Source organism: Buceros rhinoceros, unplaced genomic scaffold (assembly GCF_000710305.1).
Source record: "Buceros rhinoceros silvestris isolate BGI_N320 unplaced genomic scaffold, ASM71030v1 scaffold25393, whole genome shotgun sequence".
Classification (NCBI taxonomy): domain Eukaryota; kingdom Metazoa; phylum Chordata; class Aves; order Bucerotiformes; family Bucerotidae; genus Buceros; species Buceros rhinoceros.
Window position 1 is genome coordinate 31432 of NW_010405814.1, and position 18199 is coordinate 49630.

An 18199-nucleotide genomic window follows, 5' to 3' on the forward strand; every position below is an offset into this window, starting at 1 on the left:
CTTGCAGCATCCTTGTCACTGATCCTCATTCTTGAGGAACAATTGGAAGTAAAACTCCACAGCAAAGTAGTTGAACATCACACTAGTCTGATAACTATTTTGTATGCAACATCATCATTATCCTAAAGTTGCTTTGTCCATCAGTTGTGATATCTACAGCATTGCTACTTGCAGCTTTGTTTTGAGAAGCAGCCCAAGTGGGCTATTTCAGCAATTGGGATGCTGCTTGTTAAGGGGGAGACGTGTACAACAATCTTAGTGATGGTCTAGTAGAATTGCTGTTTTACTGCTTTCTGGATGAAATATACCCTCTTATCATTCACTTTTATCACAGGGGTGGCCTTGTTGACTCTACTACATATCTTTTCTGGTCACTGGACAACCACTATATAGATTTCTTTTGTTTATAGGCATGCGTGTTGAGTGATCCATGCAACAGTGAAGAACCTGCCAGCGTACGTTCCATCTGTTACTGCTGTACCGGGTGCTCTTGATTCCCTTAGCAGGATGCTGTTAGCTTCCCTCACCCTACAGTTCCAGTCAGTGAAAACATTTCAGAAGACAAACGTGGTCGAGAGCTCAGAGCTACATGATGTTGCATTGTGTGGCCCCGCAACAATCTTTAATAATAGCTAATCCTGCTTTGGCCACGGTCGGCTTGTTTGGAGGAGGTTCTGCCTTCTTTTCTGCTGGGCTGCCTGCAATGTTCAAAACAGGGTACCATTAAAACCAGAGCTGGCCAAACTATTTCTTCTTACTTCTGACTTAATGCAAACCTTTCCTGTCCTCCCCACACCACTGAATTTCTAAACTCTTGTTTGGCCAGTACACCTGACACTGGTAGTAACCAAGCTGGAATGTGCGTTCAGAGTGCTCAGGAAGTCTTATCTCTTCAAGGGAGGGAGTTAAGAGGGGCTAAAGAATCCAGACCTCTTAATGGGAGAGTAAAATTCTTTCATCTTGTTCAATCCAGGTGTCCCAGCCTTAGGGCTGTGTGCACAGCCTTAGGGTCAGATAACAGAAAGTCATCTTAATGTATTCTAACCCCAACAACTAAGAAGCTGAAGAACAACAGTATTGCTAGAGTTTATTCTCTCATCAACTTGGGTGTCATAATGAGCAGAACAAGGTAAAGGTATGTTTTAATTTTTCAGGGTGAAAAAGAATCTTTTTGTCTCTAAGACTGTATTAAAAAGCAATGACGTGAAGTAAATGAACAAGGGATATGAGTCACATTCTCAGAGGCTAAAAGGGTATAAATAATCAGTGATGCATCTTAAAATGTGTCTGTCAACCTTGTCCTCAAACTTCAGTCATTCCACATCCCTCTGGTAACTCTAGCAACGTCTTCAGCTGTGCAGAACGGCGGTGTATTTGGGTACAGACCTCTTCAGCTGGTGGACCACATTCACTTTCTAAAAAGAGTATCACTCTCACTTGACTATCTCCTTGCCTAAGAGCTCTGCTGAGACAGGTCAAAATCTATCTGTTAACCTCCAGAGCTCATGCTCTGTTTGAAAGTTGCAGCTAAAAGCTTCCAAGGCATCATGTAGTCTGCTTAGTGTCTTGAAAAATTAGTGTCTGCAGTTCTGTCCCTAAGTGTTTTGGGTTGAGGTGCTCAAAAAGCCTGTTAGCGCTGGTGAGATGTAAGAAATTTGGGGCAGATATGGAAGTCGGCAGTCTTTTATCTAGATTCCATCTTGCCTTGCAGTAAAACAGATGCCCTAGTGTGTATCTTAAGGTTTTTTCCCCCAGTTAATTTTGCAGAACAAGATGGGAAAATGAATGGCAAAATAAATCTAGCTGCTTACAAAAGCAGTTTGTGGCAATGTGTAGTCAAATCCACTTTGCATATTTAAAATGTACAAAGCAATTTTGAAGTGGCCACAGGTGACTTGGATGCAGTTTTAGGGGGTAACGGGGTGTATGAATTCTAAGTGGGCAGCAACTGTTGACACCCTATTGTGTTTCAGGTGATGGAGCCAGATTAACCTAGCTTTTGGCAGAGACTGCCCCAGCTTGGCCTTTGAAAATGATCTGTTATCTGGTTGTCTTTGGAGCTTTTCCTATTGTTTTATTGCTTTGTTTTATTCCACTTGTTTTTCTTAACGTTTAGGAACTCACTGGTAGGAGACTGTGTTGCTTTGTCTAAGGGTTTCAACTTGGTGCGAAGGAATTCAGCCATCTCTTTGTCTTCTTCTTTCTCTCTAGTGGAAAAAAGGAAAATTAATCTGTTACAGAAAATCTGCTTTCTCTGCAATTGGGACAGTAAAAGCTAGAGTAGCTGGGATCCAATCACTAGTAAACAATTCACTTTGTTCTTTTTAAAAACACTTAATTTTGCTGCTTATTAAAGAGCAAATTATTTCCAGAAATGCAAATGGTAATAAACTTCTTGTAGAATTCAGAGACAGAATTTTCCCCAAGGTTCTTCACTTGTCTCTGATAGCGTTGGATTCATATTCCCTAGTCAGTGGGTTTAAACCATCGCGTCACCTATTTTAAGTCGGCCTCGAGTGCTTCAGGATGCTTCCTCTACAAAAGGCAGAGAATGCATACTGTGGTGATTCTGCTGCTCACGATCTTCTGCTGTTAGGGTTTACCAAAAGCGAGTGTATTTCCCTCTGCCCAAAGGTGAAGGCATTAGGCCCAAAATAAAGATTGTGTTGCTAACCTTGATTGTATCTATTAAAGATATTTCCATGTTAGTTTCTTTGCTGTTTTGTTATTTAAATCTTAACAGTGAGTGCACTGATTGACTCTCTCAGTTTAGAGGAAATGCAGATTTTATCAACAGCTTTATGGAAAATGCTCAGGTTTTACTGCAGGTGTCAATGGACACTAATGTATTCACACCTGCACAGTGCAGTACACTTTCAGAAGCTGACAGGCTCCTGCATTGTCTGGCCGCTGATGAGGTTTTGCGATTTGCACATTGAACTAGCAGTTGAGACTCTGGGTTACATTACTAGCTCAGGCTTCTTGTCAGCTGCTGACTCTGGGCAGCTCTCTTTGATCAGCTGCAGGGTTCTGGCGAGCTTTCTTCTGCCCTGTCCTTTGCTCGCTTGGAATTTTAATGTGTTGGAAGACATACTGTTGTTTAAGACATATGAACTGGTGAGCTTTGAATCTTTACTTTGAAAGAGACAGGGGAAGTAATAGCAAAACTCTCTTTGTAGTGTGTAGCGGGATCTCAGTGCAACAGCTGGAAATGAACTTCTGAGGAAGCCTACAGGTTTCTCAGGAAATTTGGGCTAAGATACCAAGATGAAACCATTGTGAACTCATGCTTTAGGTTAGGTAGACCTGTGTTAGTAATTGCGGTTTTTTCTATGGCAGGGTGAGAATAGTAATAATAAAACCTGACCACATTAATAACTTCTTAAGGCAGATTAGATGTCTATAAATAAGCCCCTTGTAGAATTTACTTTCATGTCTACCCAAGCAAAGAAGATCGTCTGGTAGCAGCAAATATCATTCTCTTTTTAATGGTCAATGCTCAGGCACTTCCTGGTAGGAAAGTAAGAGACCAAACCCTACTGTAGTCATAAGATGACTGAATCATTAATGGGCTAAAGAGCCACCGAGGTGCAGTAATCAGGTTTTAATGTTTTTCCTATGGAAGTAGGAGGATGCTTTTAACTTGATAAACTGTTCTAAAGGACCAATTCTCTCCCATTAATGTTGATGTAAATTTTGTTTCACTCCGCTATAACATTACTTGTGAAATCTAAGTTCAGTTGCTTTTAGCTCTTACCGTAATCTCTCCACTTCTGCATCATCTACAAGAAAATCTCTTTTTTGTACAAGTCTATGGATCTTCTGAATCAGTTCATCCTCTCTTTGTTTCTCCATCTTTGTTTTTTCTTTTTCTGTTCAAAAACAGAGGAAAGAGACTTACTACTTTGTATTCTAGAGGGCAGGGGGTGGACAGTGCAGATTTCTATGAATGAATTGCTGATGGAAGTCAATGGTTCTTCAGGTATGAGTCACAAAACCCCAGCAAGTTCTTGTCACTGCCTCCTTTCTCTCCTACTTGCTGCTGTTACATCTAATCAGCTTAATGGCCTGGAGACTCCTGGGGGGCTTGCCAAGCCTTCTTTTAATATTAAATTACTCTGCAAGACACTGCTTTGAATTTTCTAAAGAGCTTTGTTAAGAAAACAGTACAGGATGCTTCATTAAAATCCATGGTACAAACTCCCTTTGACCTCACGGAAAATGAGACCACGCCAAAAGGAACAGTTTCTCTGTATTTCAGGACAGCTTTGGCTGTTGACCACAACACTTGGGGGTTTTCTACTATGGTAAGGTAGGTGTGCTGCAAATCCACACAAATAGCACCAACTGCAAAATGTGGGAAAATAAATGAAAGTGCTTATTTTCCCTGTTCTTCAAAAATCTGAGTAGTAAATGTCCTTGTTATTTGGCCAGTCTGTAAACACTAGGTTGTCTATAAACAAACTTTGTGACATGAAAGATGTGCCTGTCCCAAATTAAAACGCATGATTGTTAGGGATTACAGCGCTGACGGAGATCTTCAAACCTAGTCAGCGGAGCAGAGATGAGAAAGCCAGAGGAAAATCCCAGCGCGTGTATTTCTTCAAGAAGCTGAAAATTTTGATTAGCTGAGAAGACACTTTGCATTAAATCAAGAATTTGGGTTTTGAGCAGTAGAACTGTGTTTAGAGAAACTTAAGTATGAGCTGTCTGAGGGGCAAGCTGCCTGCAGTCTAATGCATCTGAGCTATGTTATGTCTGCTAAATGACCTTACAAAATATTTTAAACAGATAAATCAGGCATTTGAAAAACAATTGTTTAATTTTGGATCGTGGGCTTCAGGATGCTTACTGCTGGAAATTTCTGCAGTAAATACATTCCTTAGTGAGATAAAACCACCTTGAATATATTTTCAAGACAATGAAATTCTGCAAGTCTTAATCTTAGGAGGTCATACTCCTTGGAGAATTTTAAATTATGGTCTGCCAGTAGCAGAGGAGATAATTTGTAATATACCTAAGGCTGCTTCATCTGGAATGAATTTCTGTGTTTTATCTTTTAGAAATGATAAAGGAAGGCGGTTATTGATGACTACAAATATTCAAGACCTCTATGTTGTGACCTATAGAGAATTCCTGTGATGCTGAATTTGCAGCAGAGAAAAAAGAAGAATGCTTAAAATCACTGCTTTTTCTTGCTCTGCCTCTTATGTCTGTGGAGCAAGAGATCTCCTCCTCTCACTACTGAAGGCAGAAGCTCCTTTCTACTCCTTTTCAGTCTATCCTCTTCCCAGAATGAGAATGAGAGATCCTTCAGGAAACTGCGTGCCAAATACATACATTCTTAACTGTGGCACGGTACCGCCTACTGTGTGTGCTGAGAGGCTGGCGCCATGCCTACTGCAACCGAAGAGCAGCTCTTTCTGGTCACATCTGTGTGCTAACTGGTCAGTTGTTACAGATGAACCCATTTCTGGAAGGTGCTGACACAGTGTGTGCCTAACCTGGAAAAGCACTTAATTCTGTGTGAATGCCAGCAGCTGCCTTGTCTTCGTTGAGACAGAAGTATTCCTGTGAGTCTGCCAAAAGGTGGTGCGGGTCCAACTCCAGAGCCTTAATTTTTAAGTTTGCTGAAATTTGCAGAGTGCTAAGGAGAAATTGCTCTCTGTGAATCTCTGCTTAAGACTGGAAAATAGTTTCTAAAAGGTTAAGAAAAACTAAAAAAAAATTAAAACTAATCCACCCTAACTGTAGGTTAGGGTAGGAAAGCTGCAGACTAGAAGTGGGCAAGGGCAATCATTCCTAGGTATTTTCTAGGACTCATAATCCTTTCCAATACTGTTTAAACCAATAATGTACCAACAGTGTGAACAGAAGTTAAAAATGTGACCTCTAAGTAACTAAGAATTTTAAAGAAAAATAAGAAATATTATGAATCCACTTTTTTTGGGTGCAAGGAAAAGTGGAGAGGTTCTAATACATTAAGAATGTGTGGCCTCAGTGTAGACTCCTGTTTCGTATTCCCTTTGAAGTTGCACAATAAAATGTGGGAGGAAAAAAATTAGGATAACAGAGTCAAAACTTGTCCTTACTAGCAAGGCAGCACCAAATGATTCCTGAAGCGTGCTGGAGGCCACGCAGTAGTGTCTAGTGTGAATGGCCCACTGCAGCTGCTGAGAGTTTTGCAGGATCTGTCTGTACTTTTTTTTCTTGAACAGTGTAGGGCTGTTGTGCATGATCTAAAACAGCAGAGCTGTAGTGAAGCAAAATTCCTCATTGCTGTCAGCGGCAGTTTGGTGGTAAGGACTGCAAATCTGCCCACAGCTCCGCCCCTGCTTAGAGCAGTGACTTGGCAGAGAATTAAGGCAAAACACAAACTTTTGCCCCTTGCTTTTCATAGAAACTTGTTTTGTTTTATTCTAGAGGGTGGATTGAACTACAGGTGTTGATAATGAATTGGTTTATCTAGAAAAAAATCACATTCACAGTTATGGTTATAAGTTATGTCCCTTTCTCCCTTTTATCTGATACCTCAGCACTCTTGGTGCCACTTAGTTCCCTTGAGACTGCAAGAACTAAGGAATGGGTGCTGCCTTTGAGTGGTATTTGCAGAGTTGCTGCCAACAGAGCAGTGAAATACAGCATGTAGATAAATTTAGAGACCAGGAGGTTAAAGATGGGAAGAAAAATGGGAGGAGCGAGGACTAGAGGAAAAAGAGACGGTTAGGTGCAGAGGTGTGTTCCCCATCCCCACCCATGCATCACCCAACCATTATCCTAACACAGGGCTGGAGATAGCTGTTACCTGGGATTGCTACCAAACTCTGCAGCTCGCTCTTAAGGTTCATAATGTCTTTGCATAGCTGGATGTCATCCATCCTGCAGAAACAGAAAAAGCATGGTCACAGACACGTCTTCATGCGATCAGCCCAGTCTCCTGTGATACATAATTCTGTCCCTTGCCTATGCACCAGCCTGAAATGCAGAGGTTTAGCCCTGGGGTACTGATACTGTTCACCAGTTTTAATAGATAGGAAAAGGTGTTTAATACTAATGTCTGTTGAGCCCTCAATTTCTTGTCTTACTGAGATCTAATTTTTGTGTAGGTCATGTTGTCCCTGGAGATTATTTCAGGTGCCTTTTGCTTTCTTGAATGTCACTGAACATTCCAGAATGGGCATCTGTATGTTTAATAGTCATGAAAAAGAAAGGTGTGCCATATTGCACATACTGCAGCAATAGTTTTCACTAGGGAAAAGAGCAAGAGTGAGAAAAACAGGGAGCCTAGAAATGCGTGGCAGAAGCAAATACATTGTTTGCCACATCCGAGACAAGGTTTATATTCTGCTACCGACTTTCTTTATGCCCTTACTAATAACTTAGCCTTGATACCAGAGATCTGAAACTGTCATAATTTGGCATCTAAATATTTTGAGGTCTTGTGCCTTGGGCGGATGTCTTCTGTGGTTGACATGAGTGCTTCAAATCCTGGATGTGTGCAGAAATCCGTTAATGATATGACACAGAAGACAGGTCAAAAACCCCTTGTAATATTAGCACCTTTAGTTGTTGTTGAAAGTGATACCTATCCTGAGAGCTGCTATACTGAACTATTTCCCTGGAAGCCAGTAAACATCAACATTAGCTTCCTGCAAATGTTTTATTTTTGTATCTCAACCATATTGGCAGCCAAGGCTCAGGTGTTGGTTCTGAGGGCTGCATCAGGAACTTCCATTGTGAAATGATGCCCTGAAGAATACAAAAACCAGCCTTTGATTCACTGTACATTCTTCAGCTTGGATGTCACTGATGCTATCCCTGCCCACAGATCTCGAGTCCTTATTTCATAATCCTCTGCCTGGAGGGTGGGCTGCCTGCTGCCTAAGCACCTGTAGGTAGCTGAAGGGCTATCAGAACATGGGTTGTCACAATGGTATTTCGAGAGAATTAGAGTATGTACGTGAGAGGAAATGTGCAAAAGATGTGTAGTCAAATTATTGAATTAAGTGAGGAGTGGAAAAACTAGGTGTTTCTGGCACAAATAAGATTTTAATCACAACCCAACAGCTTTTACTTTCCCTGCCGCCTCTGCATGGAAGGCAGGTCTCCACAGGGAGCGGTCCTTCAGCTGCCCTGCTCATGTTATTAAAACATGGTTTTCCTTTTATTGTTTGCTGCTTTGGTTAACTCCATCCTACCTGTTCTGCCACTTGCACTGTGCTATGGCTGCCATTCCTATTCCGTTTTACTTCTCTCAGAATGTTTATTGCTGACCTCTTTTCCTTGTTTAGGTGTTTATTGTCACTTCTCCTTGGGATCTTCTCTCCCACCGTATGTCTGTCTTGTAAGACGTATTTTATTGGGAAGCTCAGCATGCTAGCCTCAGGGCTGCTGGATGTATTTAGGGCACTTGGAGGCAGAGACTTTTATACTGATCTATACTTATTCTTGGGCTCCCCATATTATTCATGCTGATCAGAAGCAAAGCCTGTTTTACTCTTGGGATCCATCATGCTAAATGGTACTGAAATTACTTCTATCAATTAACAATTTTAAACACGATCCCCTCAGGAGAATCAGTATTCAAAATGTGCTGGGACGTGAGCAAGCCTCACAGCTTCTTACCCATTCTCTGTTCATGCACTTTGGGTGTCGTGTTAATAGAATGAGTCTTAACATATTTGAGGAAAATGACCATGGTTAACAAAGATGACGGTTTCTGGGTGAGAAGTGTTCAATATTGAACTGCTGTATTCAGCAGTGTTTCAGAGCAGGTTTGTATTACTGTCAGACCTCTTTAGGAAGTAAAAACAGCTTATGGGAATCTGCAGAGGAGAGAAAATAAACCTCCTTTGGGTCCCCTAACCTTCTTCCAGGAAGCTGGAGGAACACCCTGACCCGAATTCTGCCGCGGTTTCTCTCCTCTAATACCAGAGAGGAAAATGGGCAAGAGAAGTTACCCAGCGTCTGTCCAGCTTATTTAGGAGCATGGTTGTGCTCCCTGTGCACCTGGTGCTTTTCGTGAAAGGGAGCGGCACAGTGAGGATGCTGGTCTGCGCAGAACGCAATGGCTTTTCCCCTGCCAAGATGGCATGGCATAGGGTACTGAAAAGACACCCTCCAGGCCTGTTTAAGGTATCTGCTGCTCAAGACGTGTATAAAATCTCCAATAGACAAAGAACCTTTGCTGAACTCTCTGTTCTCTGGAATAGATAATATGCTCTTTCCAATCCCTATGAAATCATTTTTGATGTTGTAGAAAAAACATGAGTAAAGCAAACTGCAGTTACAATATGTCAGTTTTTCCTCCAGAGCTGAGCTTTAAATGTCTCCCCAGCAATCTTAAACACATGAGTTGTGAGCATGATAAAACATTTCTCTTGTTAAGAGCCCAAATCTATTCCTGGACTAATTGCAATAGTATTGTACTAGGGATGAATTCTCAGTGTGCTTTCATGTATTCCTGACGCGTCTGTAATTCTGCTTTTCTGTTACTTGATGGCTTATTGCAAGGAACCCTCTGTATGCTCAGAGATATCCCATAAGCATGTTTTATTCTTTTCTCTTGGTATTTTAAGCTATATCATCAAAAGCTAAAAGCAGACTCTCTGCCCAAAATAAAAGATAAAATAACTCATAATGAATAAACAGCATGAGCAAAAGATTTTCTAAACATGTCTCAAAATGACAGAAAAATTAGTGGGTTGGAAGAGTCTGCAGTAATCTGGCACAGTGACTCAGCCCCAATAGATGTTTCTGTGGTCCAGTTAGCAGGAGGATGCTCTGAGCGCTGTCATCCCCTAAGATCCACAAGTGAGGCGACAGCGTGAGTCACCTCTGCCATGCGCCATCTGGACTGAGGGGGAGGAGGGCGAGGAAACAGAGCAGACCTCCCGTTCAGCTGCACCCTGGAAGATCTTGGAGGCTGTTGAAGATAATGGCAGACAGGACTTAAAAAAGCAGCGTTCTGTACTTGATGGACACAGGTTAAGTGCTTTGGTTTGTTTCAGCAGAAAGTATTCCATATCAGCCAAATTTTCCTGCCTCCTTTTCAACTGAGGAGGAAAACCAAGACCTAGATGCAATCTAGAAAAGTCTGGAAAAAAGCAAAAATGATAGTAAAAGGCAGTAGGAAAATCACTAAATGCTCACCTTAATGGTCAGCCAATGAAAAAGAGATGGCCAGCAAGTTTGTCAAATGCTTCGAGTTTGGGAGTAAGAGCTATTAATAACAGCTATATAAGCATCAGGTCTCTTTTTCATTGATTTCAAGACAAGCAGAGCAGTTCAGTGTGTCTAGAGAACTACTGCCTTTGCTGAATGCCTGTCAAAGCCAGGAGATCTGTGCTCCTTCCAGCATGTCTGTAAGAGGCCTGAGATACTTTTGTTTTCTGTAATTGCAGTCAAGTGCTTGAAATTAAATAATTAATGTAGAGTGGGGTGTTTTTGTTTCCTCCTCTCACTTGCAAGAGGGTTTGCAGGCACTTAAATTATTTTTAGTTCTGTTTTAATATATTGCTGTCCCAGAAGTAAAATGCTCTTAATTGTTAGAGTTTCTGAAGACTTTGATATCGCCAGCCTAGGAGATGGTCTAAGAATCAGATGTCATGCTCAGTTGATAGGATTACATGTATCTGGAGAAGATCTCAATAGAGGGATAAGAAGATCATCTCATTGGTGGTGTCACCAATGAAGATGCTGAATACCAAGCAAATAGTGATGTAGAAATTTGGGTGATTGAAGTAAAGAGCTGTATAGAAATAAAAAAGAATTGCTACAGACAGAGATGGTAATGTGTTGTTAAGCTGCAGATTTGTTAAAATAAGGACTGAGGTGGGGAGGAGGGACATCAGTGGAGGCTGCCCTTGGGGACAGCAGGTTTTTAAGGCCTTGCCAAAGCTGCGGGGAATCTGAAATGGTGAAAGTATTCTGGGAATAGAAGAAAACAAGAAGCATATATATGCTCCCCTTCTACATTTGACTCCAGTTTGTCCCTGTCAACTCATCTTAGTTTCTTAAAGCTTCTAATAATAAATCTGTGAAATCACAGACAACATTTAATGAATATAGCACACATTGTCTGAGTCATCATGGTGTGTTTATCACCTTGTTATTTAGCTCAGCACCTGGTGCTGCTCAGGCTGGAAGACACAGAGCTGACAATTAAGATAACAGATTGCTGACCAGCCTGCTTGGCAGGTCCGGTTACAAATCAAAAGTCATATCATTATTAAGATAAGTGTGTCTATCTTGTTAAAAGTGCTGTCTTGATGGAGGAACAGTGGATAGAGGCACTGGCCCACAACTTGCAAAAGTAATGTGGTAATTCAGCTGTCATTTCAGACAATTGAAGATGGCAGGACTTGAAAATCTGAGTCCCTGGAGGTCATATTTAAGGCGTGTTTCACAGACCTCCAGAACAGTGTCTAAAGAAGCTGTCTGTATTTCATTCTCACTGACACTGTTAAATTCTCTTGAGCTTGGCCATCTCCTCTGCTACTTACCAAGTTTCTCTGTAAACTTCAATAGTAACAAGAGAACCTTTCCTGGAAATGCCCTGCTTAGTGTGTGGTGGGGGGGGATATTTCTCTACATGGCAAAACCTGACGAAGTTAATTGGTCTAAACACATCCGATAGAGCAGTTAGATTCACATTCGGAAGCAGCTCACCCCAGTGCTGCAGTGTACAGAAGCCTGCACGTAAGAGCGGAGGGCCAGCTCTGGTGCGTGCCTCATTTGAACTAGTCTGGCAGTGCCGTTGTTTCTCATTAGGCAGCAGAAGCAGGACACTCGAGGTTTGGCCACGTATTGTCTCTAGAAGCAGCAGTGATACATTTCCTACTTAACTGGCCTTTTCTTGGTTTTAAAACGGGACGAGCAACTATTTGGTATCAAAGCTGAAAAGAATATAAAGGTATCTGGTATAAAATTAAACGTTGACAAGTCAGTTCATTTCAGGACTTTTCGATTCACTGTTGAATCATCACTGATCTATACTCGCCTATTTATAGCAGATGGCAAGTGAGAGAGTCCACTGAAATACCACCGGTCAGGAGTTACACGTCATTACACAGCATCCCTGCCTGCAGGAAGATCAACTGCGCAGAAGGGTGGGTCACAGGAACTGTGAGTACCATCTATGCATCGTACTGTATTATCAATACATTATCTTGGATACGTGCTCCCACGGCAGACAATTCCTTCTGCCATCCACGCGTGCACACCAGACCACACCTAGCTAAGAACTGGGAAATCAAAACCAGTTTGGGATTAAAGGTTACATTTGGAAATACAGTGCTAAATTACTGACCTAAAAATGACTAAGTCAAAAGATACCCAGAGCTGCTCCCTCTTCTATTAACAGCAGTGACAACCACAAATATATTCAATGTAGAAAACGCTATTTAAAGAAAATTTTCTATTAAATAATTATTTTCCTAGCTGTCCAACAGAGATACTAATGCACATTCCTCCTTTTACTTTTTTTCATCTAAGACACAAACATCTCGACCAACAGATACTAAGTCTACAATTCATTAAATAATGTTTATCATTAAAAAATGCTTTTCCTTCCTGAGCTTTTTAATGTAGCATTTTTACTGCCACGCAGTTGAAAGTGTTATGTCATATTTTCCTCTGGGGTTGATTGTTAGCTGTCAAACAGGGCAATGGGGATGGCTCTGCAGAGAGATCAAACTGAATAAAGGCATTTTTGTTTCCTCTTTGAGAGCTGATTTGTATTTCTGCTTTCATCTTCAAGTGCACAGTCAGAACTTTGCAATTCGGTTCTGAATTCCTGTTCCTGAGGTTTCCAGGCTGCCATCTGAAATGCTGGGAGACCCGTGCCAGACCTGGTCCTTCCAGGAGTTCCCAGTTCTACAGGGGGCATGCTGGCGTCTTTGAGGCTCCCAGATCCACGGCAGTCCCCTAGACATGGTGTCCCTAATCTCAGAAGCCTCAAGCTTTGAGTATCTGACAACTTTCATTACAGAAACCAAATTGCGCTATTTCCCAGCTTACAGTTTCCTGGTTATTTTCTCAAGGCCTCTATATCTGCAGATGAGACACCACTGCAGTGAGCTTGGGATGGGAAAGGTGAATGGAGACATAGTCACAGCCGTAGGTTAGTCCTGTCTTGCAGAATAGCATGTGCCGCACTATGCTACATCAGTGAGACAGCCGTGGTATCCCTCCTAAAGCTGGGCTTGGTATTTTCCCTTAAGGTACCTTATCGTACGAAGCCAACAACCTGACATGTATTATTTCTTGCAAAATAGCTACCAACCCACAATTGCCGCCTCCTCTACAGCATCCCAAAGTGCATCCTGTGTTCCTAGAGCAAGATACGATCAGGAGAAAAAAGGCAGGCATTCACAGTAAGTGATATTATATTGTTAAGATTATAGAACTGTGAAGGAAGAAAGATTTATTACTCCTTTCCATGCAAAGGCAGATCTTATCAGAAAACACTGACAATAACAATAACTACTATTCATGAAAAAGAACTGAGGTTTGTTGGTGTTTTTTCTGTGCATTACAGTTAACAGCTAGGTGCCAAACTCAGAGAAAAGGACGAGATGCTGTACAAACAAGTAAACAGTCCTAAGAGAATTCCATACTTAACCTTAGCAGAGAAAGAATCACAGCTGGCCAAGAAAGCAAATGTCAGAACACGTGCTTAGCAATATACAACCAGTGAGTTGCCGCCACTATTCACGCCTTTGACAGCCTTTTTATCTCTTTACGCTCTCCCTCCCTCTCACCCTTACCAGGGTGATGCTTAGAGTCTGTCACTGTTGCCACACATGGCATTGAGCCACTGAGAAGTCGCAAGCTAAAGCTACGTTAGTGGGCCACTAGAAACAAAGTATTGAGAGAGTAATTAAACTTTGACGTTAACTTTGTTCATACAAAGGCAGCAGTCATTGCTGCCTTTTCTCACTTCCGAATGGAAACAGTCCACATAAGCAGGCTCTGTAGTACAGGATTAATTTTTTGCTTTAGCCGGTAATGAGACAGTTTCACGCTCCCGCTTCGTGTGAGTTTACGAGATTTACTACACTCATAAATTACAGCACAGGATTTCTAAGTTGTTTTCTTGAAGGTTATCATCACCAAAGGAATCGACCTCTTACTTCTGCAGTTCTTGTGTAGCTTGATGCTGCTTTACTTGGCGGTGGTTGCATAAAGCCAGGTAAGCAGCAGACACCTTTTTGAACTTTAAAATACCAATGTGCTGTGTGTACTGCAAAAGACAGGACGGTGAGAATCCTATCTGACCTCTGCTGATGTGCTGCTGTTCTTAGAAGGAACATGGACTGTAGATTTTTCTCCACAATGAATTCACCCTAAATTTGAGATTCTACCATTAGGTCGAATACTCTATAGAACGACCATTACTGACTATCCCACCTCTACTACTGCCAGCTACATCGATACTGCTAGGTGTAACAGTCACAGCAGCAAGAGAGAGATTTATGGTGGGTTTTTTTGCAAAGCGGGAAAAAGAGAGAGGTTCAAAAGGCAAGTAAAGAAAAAGTAAGCCTCACAGGAAGCAAGAAAGCAAAACAAAACAAACCCAGGGATTAATTATGTACTCTGGACAGCTAATGAAGCTGTGGGACTGCTAGTACGAGATTATTACCACAGCAAATCAAGTTGCAGCAAACTTATCTACATAAAAGGTAATTGTTCCTGGGATTACAAGTGAGCAAAGATAATAGTGTAAAATGGTCTAAAACCCCGAATGGTTCTATGGAGAATTTGGATGGTGCAGATATTACGAGCACTCTGGAGAAGAGGGAGTCATCTGATAGTGTGTAGTGAGAGTGTACAAAGACAATGACCAATTTTAATTCTGCTAAGCCAATGTGGGGGTCAGTTTGCCTTTTTCACAGTATTAGTTTAGCAATGTAATAACCACCCAGACATTAAGCACATACTCTGCGTTATAATATTTTTACAGATAAAACAAGTTTAATGAGGTAGGTAAAATGGTTTTCAATAATTGCCTAAAGCAACCTAATAGGGCCCTCTGTTTAATATCTTATATTCCCTATACATTAAAAAAATGCCGTTCAGCATCGCCTACATGGCAGAAATAACCACTCCCAAGACAGCTATCACAGGTGGCAGCAACTTCCACAGTTTTAGTTCAAGGTCGTCCAATGTAGCTGGCTTCAAGGTTTGTTCTCCATCTGGAAAGCCAGCAGCATCAGGCACTGGCGGGTTTCCCAGGGAGCATGTTTCATGATGACAGTGAGTGCTATTTTGTAAGAACTCCATGCCTTTTCTATTCACAGGCATAGGCAGTAACTGTGGGTGATAAGTTCTCACCTATACTGTTAATATATACTGGGTCGGAATATGCTGATATGCTGATACATTTTAAAATGCACGGATTTTGCACTAAAAATGATTTTATGTTTCAGTTTTGATCTGTTCCTATATCACACAGAGGTCTGAGGTTTTGCTGCTTGTCTTCTCTGTCAGCTAAACTGAGCGAACACATGCATTGTCTATTTTTACAATGGCATCTATTTCCACGTCCCCAGTGACAGGAATCTTAAACTGCTTCTGGAGCCATTCACACACAAGCATCCACAGCACTAACACGCTAAACGTGTAACAAAGAGGATGCTGCCTGAGCAGAAAACTCGGCTTTTGGGTCTGCTGTCTCACCGGGAAAGAAAAAAGGAAGTGGGAGAGGAGAATTAGAAAGGGAGAGAGAGTGCGCCTGTTCTGAAGTGGTACATTTGCCTTCCTTAACAGCAAAGACAGATTGGAAATTCACAGTTTGACCCAAAACTCTTTTTATAGAGAATGTTTTAAGAAATGAGCTGAGAGAAGCCTGAGAAGCAAACGAGGGGGAACGCTGGCTAGCTATAAACTGATGCGTTTCCATACTTATTGTCTCCTTCGTACCAGTATGTGCTGAGTCCTCAGCTTTTCTGAAAATAAACCCCGAAGAGCTGGAGATAGCATGTGATGGCTTTAAGCTTTATTTTCATTTCCTGGGCTGGCTGGAGATGGTCACAACAGCTCCTGGCATAATTTTATGAAATTTCACAGTATCAGTAGAAGGAGAGATGCTGCAATCAGCCGCAATCCCTGCATAACCTTGACATACCCTGAGGAGGTCCATCCTGGGCACGAAGAGAGGCAGGGTCTCCAGACAAAAACAGGATTCCATAATGTAATTGTAGAGCAAATCACAGTGCGTCTGCTCTGCTGTGACGGTGGCTGCCTGCGCTAAAATGTGATTGCACAGTGTCAATTATAGCATTACCTAATTGAGGAAGGGTTGATTTCATAATCTGAAAATTGTTTCCGTGTAAGCTTTAGGCAATTCTTCATAGCAAGCAGGTATTCAGCTGGAAATGGTAGGGACCTCCTGGATATGAAGAATACAGCTGTCTCCAGCTGCCCTCCTTTTCTTTTTAAAGGAGGAAATAACAGCACGGATCAAAGCAAAGGACGGGCTTTCAAAGGCTAGTATTTGACTTGCAATTTGCACCGAGTCTGAGAAACATCATGACCTGTTAATCGATTGCTTCAGTCGATTTTACTTTCTTTATTTCTTTGTATTAATAAAAAGAAAAACAAGAATTATCAGAAAACTGGCGTCTTTTAAAGTATAGACACAAGATGCACTATTTCCCTGTGATAAATACCATGTAATCTGTTAAACAGATACAAGGCTTCGGCCGCTTCCCTTGCTTTCCAAATCAATATGTTCCCCGGGACAGGCTGAGGACGTGCCGTCACACGTCTAATTTTATTCAAATTTAAAAGCTGTGTTTTGCATTAAAGGAGCTTCACAAATTTGAAAATCAGAGATGTCAGTTGGAGTTCCCTGTACTGTGGTTTTGCTTCACTTCAGAGTTCCACAGAGTCCCACTGATTAGAAGTGTTTGTAAGTGCTTTAGTTTTTAATTGCTGGAATGAGGTCTCACATTATGTTTAGTACCCCAGAAAGGAATTTCCACTTCTATCTGCAGGGCAGAGACAAAAGAGCATACAAACAACTACAAAGCAGTACAAAAAATCACGTCTTGAAACCCTATGGGTATTTGTGGTCTTCACTTCAAAGTTCTTGGTGTTCATTTTCAAACAGGGTAAATCCAGTTTCCAAGCCCTGGCTGAATGTTCACTTTTTCTGTGTTTTGGGGAAGTTTTCTTTATCACGGTGATAGGCAGACCACATAGCTATCCCTGTCGGTGTATGTACTTAGGTTTCTGTACGGGGTATTCCCCTTGGAGAGCGAGTTGTTAGCCCGTCCCTAAACCAGCGCAAACCGCGCTGTGGGGCAGGTACGGAGCTGCAGACAGACTGCAGCATCTTCTAAAAGGTATCTGTCTTCGGAACTTTGAAACTGTTTTGATGAGTGTGAGCACGCACCTGACTTGTCCACCAGTCAGGAACGACGCCGTTCGTGGAAGCCGTCGGGGCCGCCTGTCAGACAGCTCAGTGCTCGGAGCGGTGCCCCGTCAGCCGCGCTGCGGTCGGGTTTGGGCTGGGGCACGTACGGCGCCTCCTTGGGCGCTGTCCTCGGGCCGGTCTGAGCAGTGAGTGGTTTTGTTGAAGGACAGGGCGAGGACACAAGCATTTAACAGCCCTGCATCCGAATATCCCCCGGTTTTCAGGCAGGCCTCCCAGGATGGACCTGCCAGTGCTCCACTGCCCCCACTGGAGCCAGGGGCGTTGGCAGCGGGCGCTGGAAAACCACGGTTCTCTGCCCTAGCTGACAGCCCACAGCTCTCTGTGCCACATGGCCCAGCAGACAGTACGGGCAACGCACAGCTTCTGAGCAAGGAAAAAATGTCTTACAGCTCTTGCAAGAGGAAGGGGGTTGTCAGGATAACGGTTGCTGCCGCAGCCCCACAGACAGGGCGGCCATTTTGTGTGGTGTGGTTGAGCTGCCACAGACAGGGCAGCCATTTTGTGTTGTATGGTTGAGCTGCCACAGAAGGGCGGCCATTTTGTGTTATGTGGTTGAGCTGCCACAGACAGGGCAGCCATTTTGTGTTGTATGGTTGAGCTGCCACAGAAGGGCGGCCATTTTGTGTTGTATGGTTGAGCTGCCACAGAAGGGCGGCCATTTTGTGTGGTGTGGTTGAGCTGCCACAGACAGGGCAGCCATTTTGTGTTGTATGGTTGAGCTGCCCCAGTAGGGCGGGCCATTTGGGGTGTTGGGTT

At 42.5% G+C, this 18199-nt stretch overlaps 1 protein-coding gene across 1 annotated transcript in view; it reads right to left on the reverse strand.

Annotated features, from left to right (window-relative positions):
• Positions 1-489: 489 nt before the first annotated feature.
• LOC104491449 (chromosome unknown open reading frame, human C16orf45) overlaps positions 490-18199 on the reverse strand; it is a gene marked incomplete at its 5' end in the record, with an annotated part of 22192 nt that continues 4482 nt past the window's right edge. The window contains 4 exons of the mRNA XM_010133878.1: positions 490-698; positions 2125-2207; positions 3758-3872; positions 6806-6879. Coding sequence (XP_010132180.1) covers positions 586-698; positions 2125-2207; positions 3758-3872; positions 6806-6879 — 385 coding nt within the window. The remainder of the gene's footprint in view (positions 699-2124; positions 2208-3757; positions 3873-6805; positions 6880-18199) is intronic.